This window comes from Panthera pardus, unplaced genomic scaffold, assembly GCF_024362965.1.
Source record: "Panthera pardus isolate Hobbes unplaced genomic scaffold, ASM2436296v1 HiC_scaffold_12, whole genome shotgun sequence".
Classification (NCBI taxonomy): Eukaryota; Metazoa; Chordata; class Mammalia; order Carnivora; family Felidae; genus Panthera; species Panthera pardus.
Genome location: NW_026526677.1, coordinates 26,725,651 through 26,750,032, shown reverse-complemented (window position 1 = coordinate 26,750,032; position 24,382 = coordinate 26,725,651). Strand labels below are relative to the sequence as shown.

At 40.2% G+C, this 24,382-nt stretch overlaps 1 protein-coding gene across 1 annotated transcript; it reads right to left on the bottom strand.

Moving 5' to 3' along the window:
- Positions 1 to 482: 482 nt before the first annotated feature.
- On the bottom strand, positions 483 to 24,352 carry APIP (APAF1 interacting protein). The gene is made up of 7 exons (XM_019470085.2): positions 24,107 to 24,352; positions 13,760 to 13,860; positions 8,235 to 8,283; positions 7,032 to 7,149; positions 5,401 to 5,536; positions 1,876 to 2,043; positions 483 to 802 (listed from the first exon to the last, which is right to left on the bottom strand). Exons 1-7 carry the CDS (start codon positions 24,161 to 24,163, stop codon positions 703 to 705), a joined length of 729 nt encoding a protein of 242 aa, XP_019325630.1. The 5' UTR covers positions 24,164 to 24,352; the 3' UTR covers positions 483 to 702.
- Between the last annotated feature and the right edge of the window lie 30 nt (positions 24,353 to 24,382).

The following is a 24,382-nucleotide window of genomic DNA, read 5'->3' as shown; positions in this document are numbered from 1 at the left end:
ATTGATTTTCTCCCCCCACTGAAAAAAGCACTAACCAAGTGAAACCTTTATGATCAAGGTGATGTTGCTTTTGGCTTCCTGAAGGAAAACGCTTTCTGATTATATCACTGGTTTGGTTAGGGTTGGTTTGGCTAGTAGAGTTGGAGTCGGTGGGAATTTCACAGTTGATTCCGGTATGAAATGAGTGCCTTTATGCTTTGTTACAAGGAAGCACTACAGCAAACAGGGGAAACCTGTAAATTGTTTTGACGTCAATATGGAGAGATACACTTGGCTTTAACTTTTCACATACGTTTCATGATGCCAATATTAAAATAAGAAAATGCTCATTTCATAATGAATGGAAATTTTCTCACGAATTGGGTATCCTCAGCAACTTTAGAGAATAAAAGGGTTTCTCTGGGAGTGTACGTAAAAAAGGAATTAATTTAAGTGAGGATATTTTGCTGTTAAGGATTTAAAAGTAAGCATAAAAAAAAACCTTCATTATAAAATTTTTTATTTCACTGCATTGCCATTTAAAATTCCAAGAATACAAGCAAATATCGTCCAACGTCAGAAGTAGATTCAGGGTGACCATCTTCAGTGTTTAGTGACTTAATAGTATCATGGGAAGGTTCAATTCATTAAAAAGAATAATCAAGTTTCATTTGCATAATAATCAAGATAGGCTTGGTGTACAGAATTACATTTTCACTTGGCTTATACGATTCCATTTTCTCCAACCGGAAGCTGTGTAGGATCCAGGCCCACTTTCTTCATGGACACGGCCACGTCAAACAAATAGTCGTAACACTCACACCTGGAAAAGAAAAAGCAAAGAACGGAAGGTCTTAGTGAAAGAGAGTTCTCCAGCCCTCCCACATTTCTCCTCTCCATCAGGCTAAGCCGGCTCCTAGTGCATTGTTTTTTTCTCAATTCCAGGCCAGATTTTTCTCATTTTGCCCCCAGCATTATTAAAACATGGAAAGGAATCATTTTGAATCATGCAACCATATTACATGCATCTCAGGAAATAAAAGGGAGTTTAAAATATACTACTTACATAAATTTAAATTTTTTACTCCGTGTCACTTTTTGAAATAAATGTAGCAAATCATTATTAACTTGGGTTAGCCTTATTCTCCCTTCTAGCCTTACACTTGGGAGAAAAAGAGCTGTTTCCTTCTCCTTTGTATCAAGTGCATAGTATCTCGCCAAATAACAGCTTGTCCAATAAATATTTTGTAATAAGTGAATACATAATGCAAATCAAGTATCTAGAAATAACAGACTTAAATTTAAATTTTTTAAAATGTTTTTATTCATTAAAAAAAAATTTTTTTTAACGTTTATTTATTTTTGAGACAGAGAGAGACAGAGCATGAACAGGGGAGGGGCAGAGAGAGAGGGAGACACAGAATCTGAAACAGGCTCCAGGCTCTGAGCGGTCAGCACAGAGCCCGACGCGGGGCTCAAACTCACGGACCGTGAGATCATGACCTGAGCCGAAGTCGGACGCTTAACCCACCAAGCCACCCAGGCGCCCCTGTTTTTATTCATTTTTGAGACAGAGAGAGAGACAGAGCATGAGCAGGAGAGGGGCAGAGCAAAAGGGAGACACAGAATCCAAAGCAGGCTCCAGGCTCCGAGCTGTCAGCACAGAGCCTGGCACGGGGCTTGAACTCACGAACTGCGAGATCATGACCTGAGACGAAGTCAGACGCTTAACCGACTGAGCCACCCAGGCGCCCCCAGATGACTTAAATTTAAACCACTTTGACCAATAACACACAAAAAAGTCGTACTTCCTTTCAAATCATAAAACACACTTCATTCCCTCTTCACATCTGGAGTATAGTGACTTGTCCCAAATGCCCTTTGATGGATACTTACATGGTTTTGGCCTTCTCCCAGGTTTCTCCCCAGACGTACACTCCATGACGCCTGACCAGGACCGCGCAGGAGTCTGGGTATTCATTTATCGCGCGAGCCATTCGTTCTTTGAGGTCTTTCTCCTCAGGTGTATTCTCAATAATGGGTACCACTAACATATCATCATACCTATGGGACAAAACAAGCCATTTTTCCCGCTAAAACAAATAAAGGTATTCATATGTAAAATTTACAATTTTTTTCACGGACCAACTAGACATTCTCTTTGTATCCGAAAGCCACTCCACGTTATGAACAAGATTTTGCATGTTATTCTGCATATCTTGCATAGAGAGCTGTATCAAAAGATGCCTTGGGAATCTGGCAGGTATTATTCTAAGTGGCAGAAATTTGTATAGGATACCAAAACCTAACAAAGAAATTATCAAGATCATACAAGTATTTCCTTGAGGCAGAGACAATCATAGTATTTTTAATAGGAGATAAGAAATGATAGATCCGAGAACCAGAAACATAGAAAGGATTAACAATTGAACTACTTATTAAGTATGGATTTTCCAAAGATACAAAACCATTTTATTTTATCTCTGCAAGACCTCAAAGTGTCTCAGGCAAATAAATACATACGGGTGTGGTTTATAGTACTGGGTTAGCAAGAACCTTCTGGAAATAACTATTAAAGGTGTGATAGTACTTTCAGAACATTCTCAAGTCTGTGGCATTAGAACTTCTTTTACTTCCACCTGTTTTCAGTAAATACGTGTGAAAAAATCAGAATATGCATTTCCTTTCTGTTCATGTAATAATATTTACGCAAATAACTTAGATACTAGTAAAATTAAGTCTATCTCTGAGGTCATTTATACCCAGTCAAACTCGGACGTGTTTTCCCTTTTACATAAATTTCTCTTCCCTTGTTAAAGTAACATCTCCTTTTTCGCTACCTCTATAATGGCCAAACTTCACAACAACAAAAGAAGTTCTAAGTAAAGTTTTACCAAAAATTGCTACTTTAGGGCAGGTATAGGCTAAGGAGCTGTCACGTGATAAAGAGCCTGGCCAACCACTACCAGCAGCATTATGGAGATGTTTATTATTTCACTTAAGTGAAATAGAGGTAATTGAAGGATATTCTTAAATATGGAAAGAATGAATTGCTAGCCCCAAATCTTTCTTCTTCTTTTTTTTTTTTTAATCTTTACTTATTTTTGAGAGAGAGAGAGACAGAGTGCAAGCAGGGGAGGGGCAGAGAGAGAGGGAGACAGAATCCGAAGCAGGGTCCAGGTTCTGAGCTGTCAGCCCCTGACGTGGGGCTCGAACTCACAAAATGCGAGTTGATGACCTGAGCCGAAGTCAGACGTTTAACGGACTGAGCCAGCCAGACGCCCCCCAGATCTTTCCTAATGTTGGCCAAGAGAATCACAAACATATATTTTCCTCTAGCATACACTGAAAAGTCAGACATCTTTTCCTGAGTAAAATAATATCACAGCAAAATGAGACCTGAAATTCAACCCAAGCCACCCACTTTACAGACTGAACACTATTCCTTCTGAGTCAAATGAGGAACAGAGCCAAGATGGTCCTCTGACCTCTAAACAGTGTGCTTTTCACTCTGCCACAGGCCACCCGTGTTGCTGCCGGAAGGAAGGACAACCACACTTACATACATACGGTAACCTCCCCTGAGGAGAATTAGGTGTGTATTTGAAAGTTTTTGTTTTTCAAGCTGGACTTAAAAAATACAGAGTATCAAAACCCTCCTTTGTTCCTTCGTCCAGCCTTCACTGCCCCTTCTTTTGAAAACTGGACTCTTAGGATTCTCCCCAAATTCTGAAGAAAGATCACTGCCTCCTGGGCTGTGATAATGACCCTGTTACTGACTTCCCAGCCAGGATCAGATAGAATTGCAAAAGACATTTCAAAAAGGTTTGTATTCTTTAAAATCAGAAACGTTTAAAGTGATCTATGAAGCGTGTCTGTTATGATGCATAAGAAGCGGCATGTCTTGGTTCGGGCCATTCTTTTTCTCACAGAATTCCAGAAGGCTCTCTGCTGTCCCTCTACCTGCCCTTTCACGCCTCCTTCTCACCTGCTTTTATTTCTTCACCAAAGCAACCAAACGCTGATGAAATTAATAGCACACACAATGCCTCTCCTTGGAGACCCAGAATGGAAAGGCAATGTGGGGCTATCCTTTCCTTAGTATGTACACTTCCATAATTTAAACATTTCACTTTTGTAAATAGATATTCTGCAGTGCTGAGTAATGCTGTAGGCATACAATAAATAGTAACTAAAATCAAGTCATATTAAGTTCCCGGCACACTCGTTTAAACATGTACATGGATTCTACTACGTGGATTAACAATAAGATACTGCTGTTAAGAACACTTTAGAAAAACTGGCACCCGTTTCCTCTAAGCAAGGTAAGGTAGGATCAGGCCCTCGGGCAAATTAAGCAGCTCAGGAATAAGAATGCCAGTACATTCAAATGAAATGCTTAGCTTGTACCTGAACACCGAGAACGCATTTCTTCCCATCCCTGTATTCTAGATTGGCGAACATTTTGGTGGGCTGGCGGATTTGGTTGATTTTATCTAGAAGGCCTCCACTCTATACCATCTAATGCCACTTTCCATACTGAAAAATTATAAAAATACATAGATCTACTTAATTGAAATAATCGTAAATATGAAAATATTCTAGAAATACTAAATTTGAAAAAAATTAAAAATTTGTTTTAATTTTATTTATTTTTTTTATTTTTGAGAGCACGAGAGAGAGAGACAGAGCATGAGCAGGGGAGAGGCAGAGAGAGAGGGAGACACATGTCCAAAGCAGGCTCCAGGTTCTGAGCTGTCGGCACAGAGCCCGATGTGGGGCTTGAACTCATTTATTTAATGTTAAATAAATTTTAACATTTATTTATTTTTGAGAGAGAGAGAGAGAGACAGAGTGTGAGCAGGGGAGGGGCAGAGAGAGAGGGAGACATAGACTCTGAAGCAGGCTCCGGGCTCTGGGCTGACAGCCCAGAGCCCGACACGGGTCTTGAACTCACAAATTGCAAGATCATGACCTGAGCTCAAGTCAGATGTTTAACCGACACAGGCTCCCCTAGACATACTAAGTTAAATCAAGATGAAGCTTCAGTCAGGGCTGAAGCTTCCTGGAGACAAAATGAAGGTGAGGGGACCACGCTCTCAGGGTGCTTCCATACAGGAACATAATCTTTCCATCTCTATAGAAAGCTCAGCCAAGGGTTTTCCACTTAACTCTGACAAACGGTTTCATTATTCATGTTGCTAATAATTTACCAAGGCTGGGGTGGTGGTGGGGAGGAGGAAGGGTGGTGTCTGATTTGTGTCACTGAGAACAGATCTGGAAGTGTAATATTAAGTGGGGTATTACTTAACATAGATCCCACAACATCTCATTAAAGGCATAAAAAAGATCAGCAGCCTCTTTATCAAAAGACAGAAAAAATACTTTTGAAATTACTTAAGCAAAAATAGAAAAAAATACCTGTAATACCCTCCCGAAGTACATTTCCTTATTCCTTTTATCATCTCTTGATGTGTAATTTTAAACTCTCGTCCTGGAAAGAGAAGGGTGGCCATGACAGCTGCTTTTGAGTGGGTATGAATCACTGCACCTGCTCCTGGAGGAGGGAGAAGAAAGTCACATACTCAGGGAAAACAAAACGATACCTTTAAAAATATATATATGATAAGTGATATATAGTATATATACATAACATATATATTATATATCACATATCATATATATATTATATATCACATACACTTATTTGTATATGATGACGACCTTGTTTTTCTTGACATGGAATAATAAGTTGGCAGTAGACAGGAGGGGAGGGATGGAGGTAGGAAGAGAGAAATACTAACAGAAGCTGCAAAGCTGCAAAAAGCATTTAAACTTTATCAGCATCGGGGCAATGCACAATACACATGCTTAAGAAATAGCTTTTAGATGGTCTGAAATGTAACTAGAATAATCATGGAGATCATAGTCCAATATTCCCATTTAATTAGGAGTTCCTCTGTGCCAGGCACTGGGCAAATCCCCATTACGTGTGATCTCTTGATCTTCAGTTCCCCACAACAACCAGAGATGTAAATTCTATGCCCCCGACTTAATGGGCAAGGAAACGGGGGTTCAGAGATGTTAAATCACTTGTCTGCGGTTCACAGATAGCAGTGGTGGCACTTGGGTTTAAACCGCGGTCATGGTGACCCTTAATCATGGAGTTAGGCTTCAGAGTGCGGGCCATGTCTCGGTGGCATCGGGGTTGCAGGGTTTTAATGGATTTACCTAAAAAAGGATTTGTATGCTATAAAATTCAGTAATGGCTATTTTTGCAACTGGAAGTTTATTTCGCTTTATGCTGGGAGAGATGTTTCATGCTGTTAGCATCTGTTCCTGAGATTTTACGCTGTCGGGAGCAGCTGACAGTGTCCGGGAACAGAACACAGCATGAGACCATGCTCAGAACAGATTTCATTCAGGGGCTATAAAAAGCATGGTTGTAATGACTTTATTGCTCTGGTGTTTCAGGTATAATTTTCTATTTTCACACCGTCCTCTAGGCTCAACCTTTCCAGACTGGTTTGCTATCACAAATTCTGGGAATTGAAATAAGACTCCTACTTTTATCATATGGTACACTAAAAAAAAAGAGAGAGAGAGAGAGAGAGAGAGAGAGAGAGAGAGAGACAGCACTATTCCTACTAAAAGTAAAGGCCACAATTTTCCCTCACTTGTAATCTTACTTACCTTCTACAAGTTCCCGGAGGTAGATCTCTACACTAGAAGTAGGCATCTGATTGTAAATATAGTGTTGTCAGTCAACCTGACAATCTAGTGGAGTCATACTAGGTTGGAATTCTGGCCCCAGGACTCACTAGCTATTTATTTTAGGAAAATCTCCCAGAGCCTCTGTCCTCTCGAACACAAAATGGAGTAACAATGGGCCTTCCACGTGGGCTGATGTGAGCACTGAAAGTGTTAACATAATTAAAGTTCTTGCACACAGTAGGTGTTCGAGAAATGTTAACTACAACAATAATTACAATTATTTAGAAAACCTACTCTGTAGCAAATAGTTCTTTATGGTGAATACATTTTCTGCCTACCTCTCATTGTGTAAGCATTCATGAAAAGAGGAGTGCACTGGCTTTTTTTAAGATTCTTATGCGGCAGAGGTCCACTTATGTCCTGTTCATTGATGTCACAAACAAACATGTCTTCAGGCTGTTTGTAGAGGGGGGCAGAGAAGAAAAAAAAGGCTTATACGATATCAATTAGAAGTGTCCCCTTTCTGGTGTGTGCTAAGATGCATGTATGCATATTTAACCCATCTTTTAAATATTCATATAATTGTTTCTCTTCCAAAATGTTTCAGCCATTTTGAGAAATAAAAACTGTTTTCTACTGATAAAAATATTCTCAAGAGAGCTGTAATTCTTCCTTTAGAATTTGAATAAACAATTGATATGGAAAATTTCATATGCATGTAATGATACTTCATCAACTTAGCTTCTTGGCTTTCCCCTGTCATTTCACAACTATATTTCAGAGAAACTCTACAAAGAAATCATCATTCTAAGATGGGGGTTACAGTTTTTTCTTCATATGTCATCATAGGAGGAAAAATATAGAGTAGAATTTTCTTATCTCCTGAGAAAGTGAACTGGTACTCAGACATGTTAATCTCAGTGAGGTATATTATTCTTAAAGTTGAAGTAATTAAGCAGATCCACAGATTTTTCCTAGTAGTGCATGCATACTTCTGACTTGTGACTTTCATTTGCCAGGGTTTATTACAAACTACAATATAAATGTTTTATTAATGAAGGATTATGCCTTAGGAGTTAAGTGTTATGTTTAAATTTTCAGCACTCCAGCATTAATATGGAATGAGACTTCTCAAAAATCTGAAATAAAGTTTTATAACTTAGATTGGAATAGCTTTGCTATTGTTTAATATGAGTCAGTTTGGTCCATTGAGACCATCAACGTGATCACCCTACCAGCCTGATAAAGACAGTGTTATAATGCTGAAAAATTATAATCACTTTGTAGTAGGACTTAAGATTGTGCCATTCACTTGTGCCCTCTAGAGGATGAATGACAATTCAAAAATATTAGTTGCATGGAGGTTCACCTTAAAAAAAAAATTTAATAGTTACTTAAGAAATGTTTATTGATTATTCATTTAAGTTATCAATATAACCCCCCCTCAAAACTTCTTTTAAAATTAATTCCATTTCACAAAACAATAATAGTCAAGTAGAGAAGAAAAGAGCTTTGGGGTCAAGAAGGAACCTTTAACATACCTGAATCCGTTCCTTTTGCACTCCTGAAGGAGCAATGTAGATCTCATCGCTGGTAACACAAAATGTAGAAATTGGTATGTATTTAACTCTACTGTTCTGCTTTTGAACAAAGGCAAGTGTATTCTTACAGTCCAATCATCAATATTCTTTATAAATCAAATCACACAGAAAGCTGCTTGAATTAATTACTGATGTGTGCTGTATAGAAAGAATAACAAATTACTAACGCACTGTAATTACATGACAAACGTAATGCTGGTGATGCAGTAAAATGTTGACAGTTTTCATATATATTTCTTTATTTCTGTTTACAGTGCAAAATCAATGGTAACCAGATTTTTATCTGATTATGGGAAATAAAACAAGTCTTTGGCATCTTTAGCATGAGATTGCAGTTTATCTCATTAAATGTGGAACAGTTACTACAAAATCCAATTAGGGGAAGATATGCTCTTGAGCAGATGATCTCTGTCTCACAAGGGATCAAGTTTAATTTTAGTGCTTGAAATGCTCTGCTTATAAAACATGAAGTTCAGGGACCCCTGCTGGACACCTTATTAAATTATAGCATTAACATTAAGCTACTTTTTGGGTGGAATATATGCTTCCTATTTGAAAAGCACATCTTTCTTGTGAAACTATTTGGTAATAAAGCTGAAACAACTGTGGAAAGTTAAAAATACGGATAAAAGGCACGGTTCCATGTGGAGATGTGCCTGTTACAGAATGTTGTGCTAGGGGAGATGCTATAATGTACCATTTGTCACAAAGTACTCTCAAATTTGATTGGGAAATTAATTTCAAAATCTTCTCTAAATTCTCTCCAGCCTCAACAGAGTTCCTTTGTCTCCTTTGTCAGTTTCAGTGGCTCCCAGAAGGTAGTAAAGAGCTGCCACATACATGCAATTGAAAGAAATACCAGCACCTGAATGCTCCAGCTTCTGCTGCTGAGACACGGATGTAGGGACACTGGTTCCTGGTGAATAATGAGGATGATGGCCTATATTGACTCAAGCCATCAATCCAGTTATTAATAAACCCATAGACTTGTAACTGACAAAAATGAAAGTTCCTTTAAGGGTCCACGGGTAAACTAAGATCTGGAAAAGAAATGTCTGGTAATGGGAGTGAAATCCAAACCACAGTAAGCTACATTCAGGTGTTTTCATGAAATAGCTCACTTAAGAGCTTTGTTGCATAAAAAAAACCCACGACATAAGAAACCAGAGTGGCATTCCTCTGGAACCAGTGGAATCAGAGGGATCATACAGTTAGAGTTCTTTGCAAATACCGGGGATCCAAAGCTTCTTTCCTTATGTAACATGGAAGAAATTCTAGACTCATGTGTGATATATAGTCAGTGGACTTGTAGGGTAAGTCTTCTTGTGTGGGGAGAAATGTATGCAGTCCTGGGAACAGACCCAAATAAAGTTTAAAACAGCCTGTTAGTAAATATACTCCATCTACAAAGTGGGAAAATCCAGGGTATTCTGTTTATTCAAGTGATTTCGTAATCTGAATCTGTTTTTATTGCTCCCTTTGTGAACACAAAACTGATCAACTTTGGGTAGTTAAAAGATGAGCTAAATATGTTTTAGAAAAAATACATATTTACATCTACAAAGAAGGAGGTACCTGGATAAAAATGTAAAGATGATAGAAACTCTATTTTATTTTTGAGAGAGAGCGTGGGGGAGGGGTAGAGGGAGAGAGAACCTTAAGCAGGTTCCATGCCCAGCACAGAGCCTGATCTCAGGACCCTGAGGTCATGACCTGAGCCAAAATCCAGAGTTGGACACTTAACTGATGAGCCGTCCAGGCGCCCCGAGAGCCTTTATTTTAGGAGGGAAATGTGCCAAAGACTAAAAGGGAAGTATTTACTTGGTGCCGTAAGCCACAAACAAAAAGCATTTTGCATCTGAAGTATTAAGTTTTGAGATTTATTTCTCGGTACTGCCTGCTCTTTCACTATTCCATAAGGAGGGAAACAAAATTCAAGAGTTCAAAATACATCTATGTTCAGTTGCGTCTATTTTTATTTACTGCCTGGCTATTTAAAAATATTTAAATCTAGGGGCACCTGGGTGGTTCGGTTGAGCGTCCGACTTTGGCTCAGGTCATGATCTCGTGGTTCCTGAGTTCAAGCCTCCCATTGGGCTCACTGCTGTAGCTCAGAGCCTGTTTTGGATCCTCTGTCCCCCTCTGTCTGCCCCTCCCATTTGTGGTCTCTCAAAAAAAAAATTTTTTTTTTTAATTTAAAATCATAATATACCTCACATATCGTGTCTACACTACAGGTTTATCAAATTTAATTTTAATAGCATGAATAGGACTGGTGTCTCTGACACGTTACAATATCACACCATGAAAACAGGAAATGCTAAATGTGAATGGTAGTGCCCCAACCTAAACACAATGGCTGCTGAGTGTCTTGGAATTGCTTCGACTACTGTCATTTTCTTGCTCTTCTATTTCCTCCTTCTGATTTAACTCTCATATGTATCTTAAGCTGTCTTTTATACACATCTTTTGGTACCACACACAAGTAGTATAATCTAAAATGGTATCAGCCAAACCTTGGAATCAGTAAATAATTTTATATCTCCAAACATAATCTATTGGGTTTGTCCTTCATTCCAAATTTATTTGCTTTAAGCATCAAAGAAAACCAAACTTTCACCTATAACACGAGAATAACATAGTAGATAGTTAATGATGTGGGTTTATGAAGTCATTTAAATATGAGGAAAAAAATTCAACATTTTACTACAAATTACCCATCTTACTTTGCAAAGCACAGGTTTAATAACATTCCAAACAATGCCATAAAACTGGGGCTGTTTCCACCCGTGACCCCCAGGAGGAGCTCCTCACCCATTAAGAACCTAACCAAGGACCAAACATTTTCGCTTATGATGCAATGTCCCCATAAATTGATTGTAGTGCTGTAAAAACCACTTAATTTTAAAAGGTGCCCCGTGAGTGTTTTAGGGTGACCACACACATTTTCAGTGCATGGGTTAGTAAAGTTCTTCTAGAAAGAACATAGTCTTTTATGTCTTTATGATAAATAAATTTACTTTTGAGATTTGCATTCCATTTTCACTTTGCCATTTTTTTAATGTTTATTTGTTTTGAGACAAAGAGTGAGGGAGAGAGAGCAAGCGAGCAGGGGAGGGGCAGAGAGAGAGGGGGAAAGGGAATCCCAAGGAGGCTCCACGCTGACAGTATGGATCTCACGAACCATGAGATCATGACCTGAGCCAAAATTCAAGAGTCAAATACAACTGACAGAGCCACCCAGGTGCCCCATCACTGCCATTTATTTAAAAAGCCACTTCAAAAATGGTTATTTGAACTCAGTTTGATAGAAGTATTTTGTACATATTTGTACATACATAAATTTCTGCATATGCAAATAAAAAGCAGTTAACTAAAGGCAATGTTTAGAATATGATTTATTACAAATATAGCTGAGAAACCAAATTATGGGGAACTCAACTAAATGGATAAATGAAACAACAGTGACAAATGTCATTATCTTAGCGACAAATGTCATTATCTTAGGACTTTGCTCTGAACAGTCAACTTGAAAGCTTTGGCAAAATAATCTGAAAACCTGCCAAATGCTGAATTGGATTGATGGAGCACTGGGTTGACAGTCAGAGAGGAGGCACGGATGGATGTGCGATGCACCATGAGGAACATGATCTTTCCAGACTGCGTGCATCCCTATACATGGAACTGTGACAGCTGGGTCCCTACTGACGTTGCCCACAGTTCAATTACTATTCCATGAGTTACTCGGTAATTTGAAGTAGATGAAATTTCACTGGCATCATCCTGTAGTATACCGAAAAATCTCTTTTGTTCTAAGCATTCTGATTAAATTTTTCATTCCATTCCTTTCTACAAAATGCAGCCCCCTTGGCGGTATTACTATATAGATTCGATATTATATAAATGTTATATTAATTCAATTTTGTTAAAGAAAGTGAATTAGGATAAAGAAAGAAATCAAGTTACTCAGTTTAACATTCAGCCTCCAGATAGTACTATTCCTAAAACAGTTCAGGAGAAAAAAAACATTCATCCTATTCCAGAAACACTTGAAAGAATGAGTTTCTACAACTTGTATTTTCATTACTGATAGTCACTTGTTTCTTTAACTTCTTGGAGGAAAGACACTGAACATACCTAATGAACAAGTAAAATTCTTTCTGTTTCAACCAGTCCTTCTTGTTTTATCTTCTGAGCAACAAAGACCAGCAGGTGCTATCCATGAATGATGATACATGATGCACTTAGAAAGGCATAATGTCGTCTTTTGACTTAATAAAATGTAATTTTTAGTACTTTTGATGGTTCGTAATCTGTGTTTAAGTGACTTTAAAATCCGTATCTGAACCCTTGAAACAAATCCTGCTTACCTAGAAAGGACCCTTTTTTTGTTTTAATTTTATTTTTAATTTTTTTAAATTTACGTCCAAATTAGTTAGTATATATATAGTGCAACAGTGATTTCAGGAGTAGATTCCTTAGTGCCCCTTACCCGTTTAGCCCATCCCCCCTCCCACAATCCCTCCAGTAACCCTCTGTTTGTTCTCCGTATTTATGAGTCTCTTATGTTTTGTCCTCCTCCCTGTTTTTATATTATTTTTGTTTCCCTTCCCTTATGTTCATCTGTTTTGTCTCTTAAAGTCCTCATATGAGTGAAGTCATATGATATTTGTCTTTCTCAGACTGACTAATTTCACTTAGCATAATACCCACCAGTTCCATCCACGTAGTTGCAAACGGCAAGATTTCATTCTTTTTGATTGCCGAGTAATACTCTATTTTGTGTGTGTGTGTATATATATATATATATATATATATACACGATATATATATATATATATATACACACACGATATATATATATATATATATATATATATATATATATGCATATATATACACACACACCACATTTTCTTTATCCATTCATCCACCGATGGACATTTGGGCTCTTTCCATACTTTGTCTATTGTTGATAGTGCTGCTATAAACATGGGGGTGCATGTGTCCCTTCGAAACAGCACACCTGTATTCCTTGGATAAATGCCTAGTAGTGTAATTGCTGGGTCGTAGGGTAGTTCTAATTTTAGTTTTTTGAGGAACCTCCATACTGTTTTCCAGAGTGGCTGCACCAGCTTGCATTCCCAAGAAGGGACCCTTTCTAATTCCAGACATAGAAACATACTTGGCAGTGTGTAATTTAACTTTGGGACTCCAAAGACCGAGGACCAAATTATTCTGTTTAGAAATTGTGATTCTTAAATCCTTAGGTATTTATTGTATGTACAACTTCTACACACTTGTCATTCAGTTACACAAATACTCATTTCTCCATTTAGAAACTAGATACTTTCACTATCACATAAAACTGAGTACCAGTTGTTCTTTGTACATAACACGTATTAGGCTCTTCATGGGCTACTTACATGGAGAATTCTCAGAAATGACATCAGGCAGAAACTTACCCATGTTTCAAGCTAATTCCTCCTCCAGTCCCGGTGACCCAGCCCAAGTGGTAAAACTGTTTGCAAAGCTCTGGGATCAGGTATCTTGGATGTTCCTTGTCCTTAAAAAGAAGATAAGGATTTTTCAAACAGACATTATATTATTGGGTGACTTTTCTAGCTGACATCTTTGCTAAGAAGCCAAGAAAATCTACTATAGAGAGGGTACCATGAGGGAGAAAACTATTACAAAACATACTTTGTTTTTTAAAGTTTTTATAAAACCTTTTTTTTTTTTAATGTTTATTTTTGAAGGAGAGAGAGAGACAGAGTGTGAGCTGGGGAGGGGCAGAAGAGAGGGAGACACAGAATCCAAAGCAGGCTCCATGCTCTGAGCTGTCAGCACAGAGCCCGATCGATGTGGGGCTCGAACCCACGAGTTATGAGGTCATGACGTGAGCTGAAGTCAGACACTTAACTGACTGAGCCACTCAGGTGCCCCCATAATTTGTTTTTGATGTTTAGAAAGTAGATCTATGTTATTTGGCAACCTGGAATTATTCAGGATAGGGCCATATAGTCTAACACTATGGAATAGGCTATAAGAACAAGGTGGGGAAATGCCCAGTATATAATGCAAAGCATCTACTGCAATGGCTGAAATAAAATAGAATTTAGTGCTGAAAGGAACATGTTTTGGTCTGTCCAGCAAATTTCCTTACACAAAACATCTTATTCAGTTAAGTCATGATATACATATGACAGCTATTTGTTCATATTCTGTGTTGGTCTGATTTTATTTTTATTCTAAAATGTCTTTTTTCCATAGTGATTACATTGTTTTTGCTTATTACAAAATCAATATATACTCACTATGGAATATAAAGTCAAGAAAAAAACATAGAAAGGACTCACTCAGAAGCAATCACAAGTAATACTTTCTGGGCCCATTTGTATGAAGATATGTGTGTATAGGAACAAATGTATATATGCTGGGATAAACATAGAGCTTTTATTCATGTATTTTTATTGAAGTATAATTGACATATAGCATTATATTAGTTTCAAGTGGATAACATAAAGAGTAGGTATCTGTATATATTGTAAGTGATCAGCACAATAAATCTAGTTAAAGTAAGAGCTTATTTTTATTAAGTCTAATGATTACTTCTTTAGGAATAAAAAAATATGATGTTTCCCCATTTTTTAAAGTTAAAGTTAATAAAACCCAAAACAATAATGAAAAATGCAATGAATTCCATTTCTGGCAGTATGAAATCTAACTTTGAAAACAACTGAAAATGTTGAGTAATTTTTTCTTCCTGAATAAAGTTTAAAACAAAATTTCAAATTAAATTGCTGAGCTAGCAAAAAAGTAAAGAAGGCTTCACAGTGGCCATAAAAGAAACCAGGGTGGGGGCTCCTGGGTGGCTCAGTCAGTTAAGCATCCAACTCTTGATTTCGGCTCAGGTCACAATCTCATGATTCGTGAAATTGAGCCCCACATTGGGCTGTGTACTGACAGCGGGGAGCCTGCCTGGGATTCTCTCTCTCCTCTCTGCCCCTCTCCTGCTTGTGCAAGCTCACTCTCTCTCTCAAAATAAACAAACATCAAAAAAAAAAAAAAAAATAGTTGTTAAAAAAAAAAAGAAACCAGAGTGAGTCTACCCCGGAGGGAAGCTCTGAAGCCATTTCCCTGAAGGTATTTGCAGATCTCTGGTGAGCTTGACCTTCAATTTTGATAGCTATGCAAGCTGTCAGAAACACGAAATAAACCCTAGGGTGTGCTCAGAATGGGGTACCTAATAGAAAATCCCTCCATAGGCTTGAAACCAGATGAGAGGTTATACCCCCCAGGTAAGGGTAAACAAGAAATAGACCCTCTGTGCACAAAAGCACAGCTGGGAAGCTTGCCTGTATAAATCTTGGCACTGGATAAAGGGGAGAAATACCTCTGGGCCCAGAGAGGGCTGACTCTTGAGCACACCAAATTTTTAGCTACTTCACTGGCTTTCTGAAATTATAGTGTTTTCCCCGATTCACTGTTAATATTTTACATACACTTTGTATTTTATCATAAATAATAGTTTGATGGAGTAGACTTCAAAATGTAAAATTAAGAACATGGGAATGTTAAAATTTTTTAAAGTTCTGACTCAACACAGGCTTAGGAGTTAACGGACATAAAGTCAAACCTTCGTTACACTATTTATTGCTTATATGACTACGGGTTTCGGTTTACTAATCTACAAAATGAGAATATTATGAGGATTAAAAAGAGATACAGTGCTACAGGCTTCCAGATATGGAGTGAGTAAGTTTTTTTAAAAATGAGAAAAAAATGGAGATAAAGCATCCAGGACAATGTGTGACAATGTTAGTTTCCCTCCCATTTTTTTCGATGTTGTATTAGTTTTTTCAATGTACAATAAACTCTGACAATTTAGGCAATGCTCACCACAGTAAATGCAGTTACCATCTGTCACCATACAGTGTTATTACATTATTGACTATATTCCCTATGCTGTACTTTTCATCCCTATGACTTATTTATTTTATAATTGGAAGTTTTACCTCCCTCCCATTTAAAGTGTTAAAAATTCTGGAATTAAAACTAATAATAAAGCTGTGTTGGTTTTCTTTATATCTGTCCCTACAAAATCTAGCCAGAATTATCCATGCCTTGTATAATTTGCCATTTTCTTTTTTAGATACAAGTGATATTTTAATTATATATTAAAGAACAGATAAGGAGAAAACTCCTACAGTTTTCCAATCCTTAAAACCATCCATTTGCATAGAAAGTTGCAAACATTATAGAAAATAGTCTGTTATTATGGGTCTCCCCTTTCCCTTTTGTCTTCCAGTCCTGAGTTATTGTAGCAACTAGCCAGCTTCATACTACAGTGATAACCATGATAAGGCCGTTCCTGTTAATAAAGTTTCATTCATTTGTTCATACCCACAAAATTTCAATTTTAGGAAATTGTAGCAGTGGGAACTAACAGATATATTTGGTAAAAATGCAATCATCTAAATTGTTCAGAATGGTAAGAAAGTAAGTATCAGAATGTATATTTCACTAAGAATTGACAAGAAGCTTAGTTAGTATTTACTTCTCCCCTGAATGTCAATAATATTACTTATCTGTTACTATTATGTCTGGGTTTGTAAGAATTTTTAAAGACATAACTGAAGATAGATTGCAATCAACTTCTGACAGTAGAGGTCCTATAGTGTGAGGGAGAAACATTTAACAGTATTTTGTATATAGCAAAAACATTAAAGCCTAAAAAGTTTTTGAAGCAATACTTAATTTTTCTGATTTTTCAGTCCCGTTATTTTATGGAAATCAGTTTCACTGTCACTGAAATACTTGCTCACAGCCAACAAGGATTCTACTCCCCTCCCCCACCTTTTCTTTCAATTGAAGCATAAGAGAGGTACTGCTTGGACAGGGGCTTGCCTGGGGGACTCTCAAAACAAATATAAAATAAACACATGTCAAATATATTATTTAACCCATCAGCTAGTGAGGGAACCAGAAACATGATACTGCTGTGTCCAAAGAGAAGGCAAAACATCACCCATATAAGTAATTAGGAATTCTGGATTTATAAATGAGGAAAAACTGGACAATATCTACCAGGCAGCAACCAACTGAATGTCCAGAATGCAGCCTGCATTTCTAGGGTCAGTAATCATCTGCATTACTGTCAGGATTCTACAATTACAGAGTTGCACAATAGCTCAAAGATAGCCCATGACACCTAGTGATCTTTTCTGCTCATTTCAGTCTTTCAAAATTCTTGACACTGGCCCAAGGGAGGGACTGGATTCAGACACGGCCAAGTTGTCGGCATTTTTTCAGTCTCTGGGCTTTGTTTCTCTCTGCACATCTCATTCTCCTCTCCGTGCGTACTGGCTTTCTTTGCAACTTTACCTCCACTGACCCTATTTCTCCCTTCCACTTTCACCACACTTACAAACTCTTTTTCACACCAGTTAGGCACTGACTGGAAGAAATGAGAAGGCGTGGAGGCTTGCTTCAGCTTTGACCCCCAACTAGCTGAATGCCCTAAGGCAAGTCCGTGACCCTTTCTGGGTATCAGTTTCCTTATGCTAATAATCTGGATCAGTGATTTCCAGACTTCTGCTTTTTAAAACCAGAGTTCGCAGGGGCGCCTGGGTGGCTCAGTCGGTTGAGAGTCCGACTTTGGCTCCGGTCACGGTCTCACCGTTTGTGGGTTCGAGCCTCACATCAGGCTCTGTGCTGACAGCTCAGAGCCTGGAGCCCGATTTGGATTGTGTCTCCCTTTCTCTCTGTCACTCCCTGACTCACGCCCTGTCTTTCTCTGTCTCTCAAAAATAAATAAACGTTAAAAAAAATTTTTTTTTAAACCAGGGTTTGTTGTTGCTGTTGTAGTTTAAATTTTAGGGACTGACATAAGGTTGCCAAGTTATAACGGTAATTACATTTAACCATCTACTATCACCTTTTTCAAAAAAGAAAGTATATTTTAAAATTTTATTTAATTTTTTTTAAGTTTATTTATTTTGAGAGAGACAGAGAGTGTGAGTGGAGGAGGGGCAGAGAGAGAAAGAGGGAGAGAGAGAATCCCAAGCAGGCTCCGCAATGCCAGCACAGAGCCCGATAAAGTGCTTGAACTCACAAAACCAAGAGATCATAACCTGAGCCAAAACCAAGAGTTGGACACTTAACCAACTGAGCCACCCAGGCGACCCCCAAAAAGTACATTTTTAACATAAAGAAAAGAGTAGGAAGGTTCATCTCAAAATAAAAGGTTGTCCTTTAAACCGAATGTGTTAATTTTGTGAAATTCACTTTTTGATTGTCCTTATTTTCTTATTTTGCAACAGTTGAGTAAAAACTCTTTCAAGGACTCATTTGGGGAGGAATAAGGTTATCTGTCCCTATTTGGTGTCCTTGCCTACAATGTCTCCTTTCTCTCCCTCTTCTCTAGCTTACCCTCCTCTCTCCCATGAGCACTAAAAGAATATACTGCTTTGATCACTGCACCCCATCCCTCCAATCACTTAATGCTCAGGTGCACCTCCTTGGTCTGTTATTTAAGTCCTTCTGCTTTCTTGCCCCAATTTTACTTTTCGCCCATTTTCTTTCAGTCCATTTTGATACAAATCTCTCAGTTCTATTCAACTTAGTTGTAGTCAGCCTCCAGGATGGCTCTTTGTGATCTCTGCCTCCTGGTATTCACACCCCGCGGTGTAGGCCCTTCTCACATGGTACTAGGGCTGTGTGGCCAACGGACTACAGTAGGACAGGGGAAGTGACAGCGTGTCACTTCTGAGATTAGGATATAAGACACTATGGCTTCTGTCTTGGTTGCTCTCTGGGGGAGCAAGCCAGCGGCTACATGGAGAGGGTACTCAGCCTACACAGAAGGCCGTGTGGTGAAGAATTGGAGGTGTATGGACAATAATCAGTGAGAAATGGAGGCCCGCCAACGACACTGTGGCATGCCTGCAGCTCCAGCTGCAATCAGGCCTCGAGATGACAGTAGCTCCAGGGGACAGTTTGTCTGCCACCTTAGGAGAGACCCTGAGCCAGAACCTTGAGCCAAACTCCCCTAGACTCCTAATCCTCAAACTCTGCGAGACAGTCAGTGTTTGGGTTTTAAGCCCAAGTTTTGGGGTACTTGCTATGGAGAGCACTAGTTAACTAAGACATATTTTCTTTCTAACCAAGTGCGTCTTTTTTTTTCTTTGCACTGTTATTGCTCGTGGTGGATTTTCAATTATTGCGACTCTAGCTGTCAGGCTCCTGCTTATCAGCGTTAACACCAGGCCCCCTATCGCGCTTCCCCTGTGATTCCTTCTGCCATCATCCCAGCAGGAAGTGATCGCTCCTTCCTCTAATCCCATGCCACAGCATTTGCTCTATGTACCTGTCCTTTCGTTTTTTATTATAGAGTCTTCTCATTCATTCATTTGGCAAACTTCTGCAGGCCCTGAAGAAATGAATAGGAGGAAGCTAAAACCCTTGCCCTCAAGAAGCTTACAATCTAGTATAGAAGTTATGAAAGGACAAAGCAATACATAATACAGGGCAGTCCAAGGAAGCCACTTACCGGTGGGAGGAAGAAGCTAGTGGTGGGAGGGAGCAGGAGTCGGGCAAAGCTTCACAGAGGAGGGAAGGGTGAGTCAAGTCTCAATGAAGGATGGTGGGAGCATGCCAAGCATTTCCTGGCAATTCAGCCACTAACACTTGACAAAGTCCCTGCCCTAAAGAAATTTACATTCTGGGGGTAGTTTTAAAAGAGCAAAGAGAGGAATAAATTATAATAAGTAGGAAGAAGGAGGGGCGCCTGGGTGGCTCAGTCTGTTGAGTGTCCAACTTTGGCTCAGGTCGGGATCTCCACTCTGAGTTCAAGCCCCGCGTCGGGCTCTGTGCTGACAGCTCAGAGTCTGGAGCCTGCTTCAGATTCTAGGTCTCTCTCTCCCTCTGCCCCTCCCCCGCTCATGCTCTCTGTCAAAAATATATAAACATTAAAAAAATATTTTTTTTAAATAAGTAGGAAGAAGGAAACAAGCAACTTAAGAGAAACGTAGCAGAGATTGATTTTGAATAAGGTGGTTAAGGAAAGCCTCTCTGAGCACTTGACAATCTAAAGCCAGAATGTGAAAAACAAACAAACAACCCAGTGTGTAATAAATGAATGTGCTTGCACATACAAGGTTTGTCTGGGGTGCGGCAAGCACTCCAGGCAGAGAAGACAGCAGATGTAAAGGCCCTGGAGTGAGACAGTGCTTAACACATTTGATGGAAAGAAGGCCAGGTGGCCGGAGCAGAGTGCTGACAAGGAAAGTGCTGAGAGAGGCGGATGAACTTGCAGGGGCCAGGTCACGCAGGGCCTTGGAAGCCATGCTGATGAGAACAGTCTGGCCGAGAGGGGGCTGATTCACAGTAAGAGAGACAGGGAGAGGGACAGGAACAACTTCTGAATGTGAGAGGGGAGGCAGATCCTGTGCACAAGAGGAGAGATTGGGCTTCCGCCATCTTGAAAAATGAGAAGATGGGTTCCCGTTTCAGCAGGTCGCTAGGTTTTGTGCTAGGAAGGCAAGTAAGTTCATAGCCGGTGTCTTCTATTTTCTTAAGTATAAACAAAGCCATCAGCTGAGGAACGATGTGGGGACGGGGTATGAGAGGCTTGAAAAGATAATAAAAGTTATAAACCAGTCCTCTCAGGGACTGGGACAGTAAAGTACCGGGGAAACATGGGATGGTTGTTGGGCAGTGTTAAGGGTCAATTTGGGGTTGAAATCTTGAATATGAAGTGAGGCCGCTCAGTGCAGTTATGTAATTTTCTCTAGGAATGCAGCTCGGTGCAATCACAAAAACGATGGGTTCACTTTGGGCTTTTGCTAGGCCAACTATCTTTGTAAATTAGGTCAACCTTAAGTACGAATTGTTTTAATGGGTTGGGTGTGGAAGCCAGATCTTAGTGGGTTAAGAAGTGAATAAAACTTAGAGCAGAGAATTCTAAAGACTCTTTCAATAGTGTGGCTATGAAGGGCCAGATGGGGAAACCGAAGGGAAAACTGGTTAACAGAGTTTTAGCATGTAAAGGAAACTCGGAAATAACCAGTTTTCCTTTCGTGCTAAAAGGTAAAATTAGGGAATGGGGAGAGATTAGCACCACAGGAAAGCAAAAGCCTAATAGGTCAATCTTTGTGGAGACAGAGCAGCTGGAATTAGACCAGGGAAATATTTATCTTAGGAGGAAGAAGAAAAGTAAGGAAGATATGTAATAATACGATTAATAACAAACATAGTTAATATTTATTGAATACTTATTTTATGCCAGGTAGTATTCTAAAAGCTTATATATACAACTTCATCCTTATAATAGCTATATTATGCTAAGAAAGATTGAGGCACTTGGGTGGCTCAGTTGGTTGGAGGTCCAATTCTTGATTTTGACTCAGGTCATGATGCCAGGTTTGTGGGATTCAGTCCCCGTGGAGCCTGCTTCATATTCTGTCTCCCTCTCTCTGTCTGTCCCTCCCCCATTCACTTGCTCGCTCTCTCTAAAAAAAAAAAAAAAAAGAAAGAAAAAAAAAGATTAATGCATCCAAAACTGCCCACGTGGCAACTGGCAGAACCAAGATTTTCGCTGGCAGACAAATTCTAGATGTCTTGTTCTTAATCTTAACATTATAATGTAGGTGGGAACAGGAAGAAATCGAAGTTAAGATGTTCACAACTAACAGCTTCATTTTCTTTGTGTTTCTGGAGGCGAAGTCACCTTCAAAGCAGGTTTGGGGGAAAGAATGAGAGGAGATGGTGAGGTCTGAGGATAGTCACTTCAGGTAATGTGAAGGGAAGCTCCTGGGGGGGGGGGGGCTCCCAGGAGGTGTCCAGGAGCCAGCTGCAGTAGGACACAATGATATTTGTAGAGACACAAATGTGTGTAGTTGAGGGACACTCCCTCAAAGCCCATCCCTTGGGGGTCTGCGTGGGAGGCATTTAAGTAAAGGCAATTAATTATTTGTAATCCAGTATGATAGATCCTATGATGGGGGCTACACAGAGAGAAGTGTCGGAGTAAAAAAAGAAAAGTCCTTCACCCCAAAAAGGCGTGAGGTGAAGGGGCAGTGGTGGAGCAGGGAAGGGTATGGCCATGGGAATGCGTTGCTAGGGTGGAGGGGAGGGGTAAAGATGTACAGAACTGATGAGGTCAAGGGAAGGGTATTGAAAGGCCTTGTGTTATAATAACAGCAAAGAACAAGTATTTATTCAGGGTTGACATATATAGGACACTATGATGTGTAAGGTAAAATTAAAAAATAGAAGTAGTTCTTGGTTTATTTCCCAGCTAAGCTTAGCGCCCTACAAAGTAGGGAACATGCTCTTGATATATACCTACCAGGATAGTGCTTTGCCCAATAAACACTGTGAATTAAGATCACATCTCCTACATTAAGAAAAGTCCTATATCAGAGCTTACGAACTGGTGGCTCACGGACCGAATGAAGCTTACTGGACGTGGTTTATTTAAGTGCATATGCAAATCTGTTGTGGGTAGGGGAGCTCTGTAACCTGGCAAGCACATTTAGGTGGTACTCACTAGTCAGCTCAACCCAGATCCCATGAAGGAATACAAGCTCCATGCCATCAGATGTACCAAAGTTTTAACAGAAGCCTGAAGTGCTCTGCATTTTGAAAGGTTGGCTGATATTTCTTATGAACAATGTGAAGCAAACACAGCTGTTGGCCCAGCTGTCTGTTGGCCACGTTTGGTTTGAGAGGTCTTGTTTATTCTCAGATCCCTTGAAAAAGGCTCTCTTTGATGCTCCTTTAGATAATATTTCACCAAGATTCACTTACTGGTGGCATGAACATGCTATTGAAACATCTTAGAGATTCTGCCGTTTCCACGCACGCCTGCCTAGCTATCTGACCTGTATCCAACGTCTTCCCCCTTTCTATCCAATTTTTCCTGTCCAGCATTCCATCCTCACAGTTGTCTTTGCTAAGCTGTCTTTGCTTAGCTTTTGCTAAGCTGTGGGAGTATTCCCACAAGATTGACAAGTATTTCGCAATAAGATCTCCCACGTTACGACTTTTTTAACTGGGACCTTCAGTCAGTCCTCAGAAAGAACAGGAGGAATAAGGGGGCTAATTTTAGGGGGCTATCCCTGCCTCTTAAGCAGGGGTTCTCTCATTGTATTGTAATTGTTTACTCCTCTAGTTTTCCTCCAGACCGCAGGCCATTTGTCTTAATCCTCGCTGTATCCCTGGGCACACAGGTATTCCATAAAGCTGTTGGGGTGTATACCCAGTGAATGAAAAGCAGATGCAGCCCGAGGGTGGATTTTCCTTTGACTTCTGCTCAAAGATGATCATCCCATAATCACTCTAAACTGAGGCAGGCCGAGAGGGAAAGTGGGGGCTACTGAAGCACAGCCTCGGTTTGGCCACCGTCTCCCGAGCGCCTACTGCCTGCCAAACGTCGGGCTGATTGCCAGGGCGCAGAAAATAAGCTCGAGGGCAGTCTTAGCTCCATTTCCACTCCAGTGCCTCCTGTTGCCTCGTTTGCCCTGTATTCCCGGTAAGTTGTTTCAAAACACACTCAAGATGCGCAGCGCTCTCCTCCGTTATTTTCCCTTTTTCAGCGTTTGGCGCCCAGCGCCCGTCATCGGAGCCCAGCCTCGGGAACGGCGACTGCCGTGGCCTCGAATCGGCCTGCGGAGCCAGGGCGGCGGGTAGCGGGGGTGGCGTCCACACCGGCACCAGGCCCCCCAGGTCGGCGCCCCGCTCCCGCCGCCGCACGCCACCTGTGCCTCAAGTCCGGGCAAACAGGGCACCCGCGGCCCCGCCCCTACCTTAGCGCCGCAGCGCTGCGAGCAGCAGTCTCCCTCCGGAGCGTGACAGCCCGACATGGCCCTGATGAGGGGAACCCACGGCCTCCTATCTTTGAGCGGCTTCGGGACCGAGGTTGGTCTGGGCTAAGAGCAGCCTGTGGCGTGACCACCGCTGCAATCGGGCGGCGCTGAGGGCAGCTCGGGGGCGGGTCCAAAAGGCGGAAGGCGGGTCTTGGAGGGCCTCGCGGACAGGAGATCCAGAGGCGCGGCCTCCGGGCTGAGGGGCGGGGCCAACGA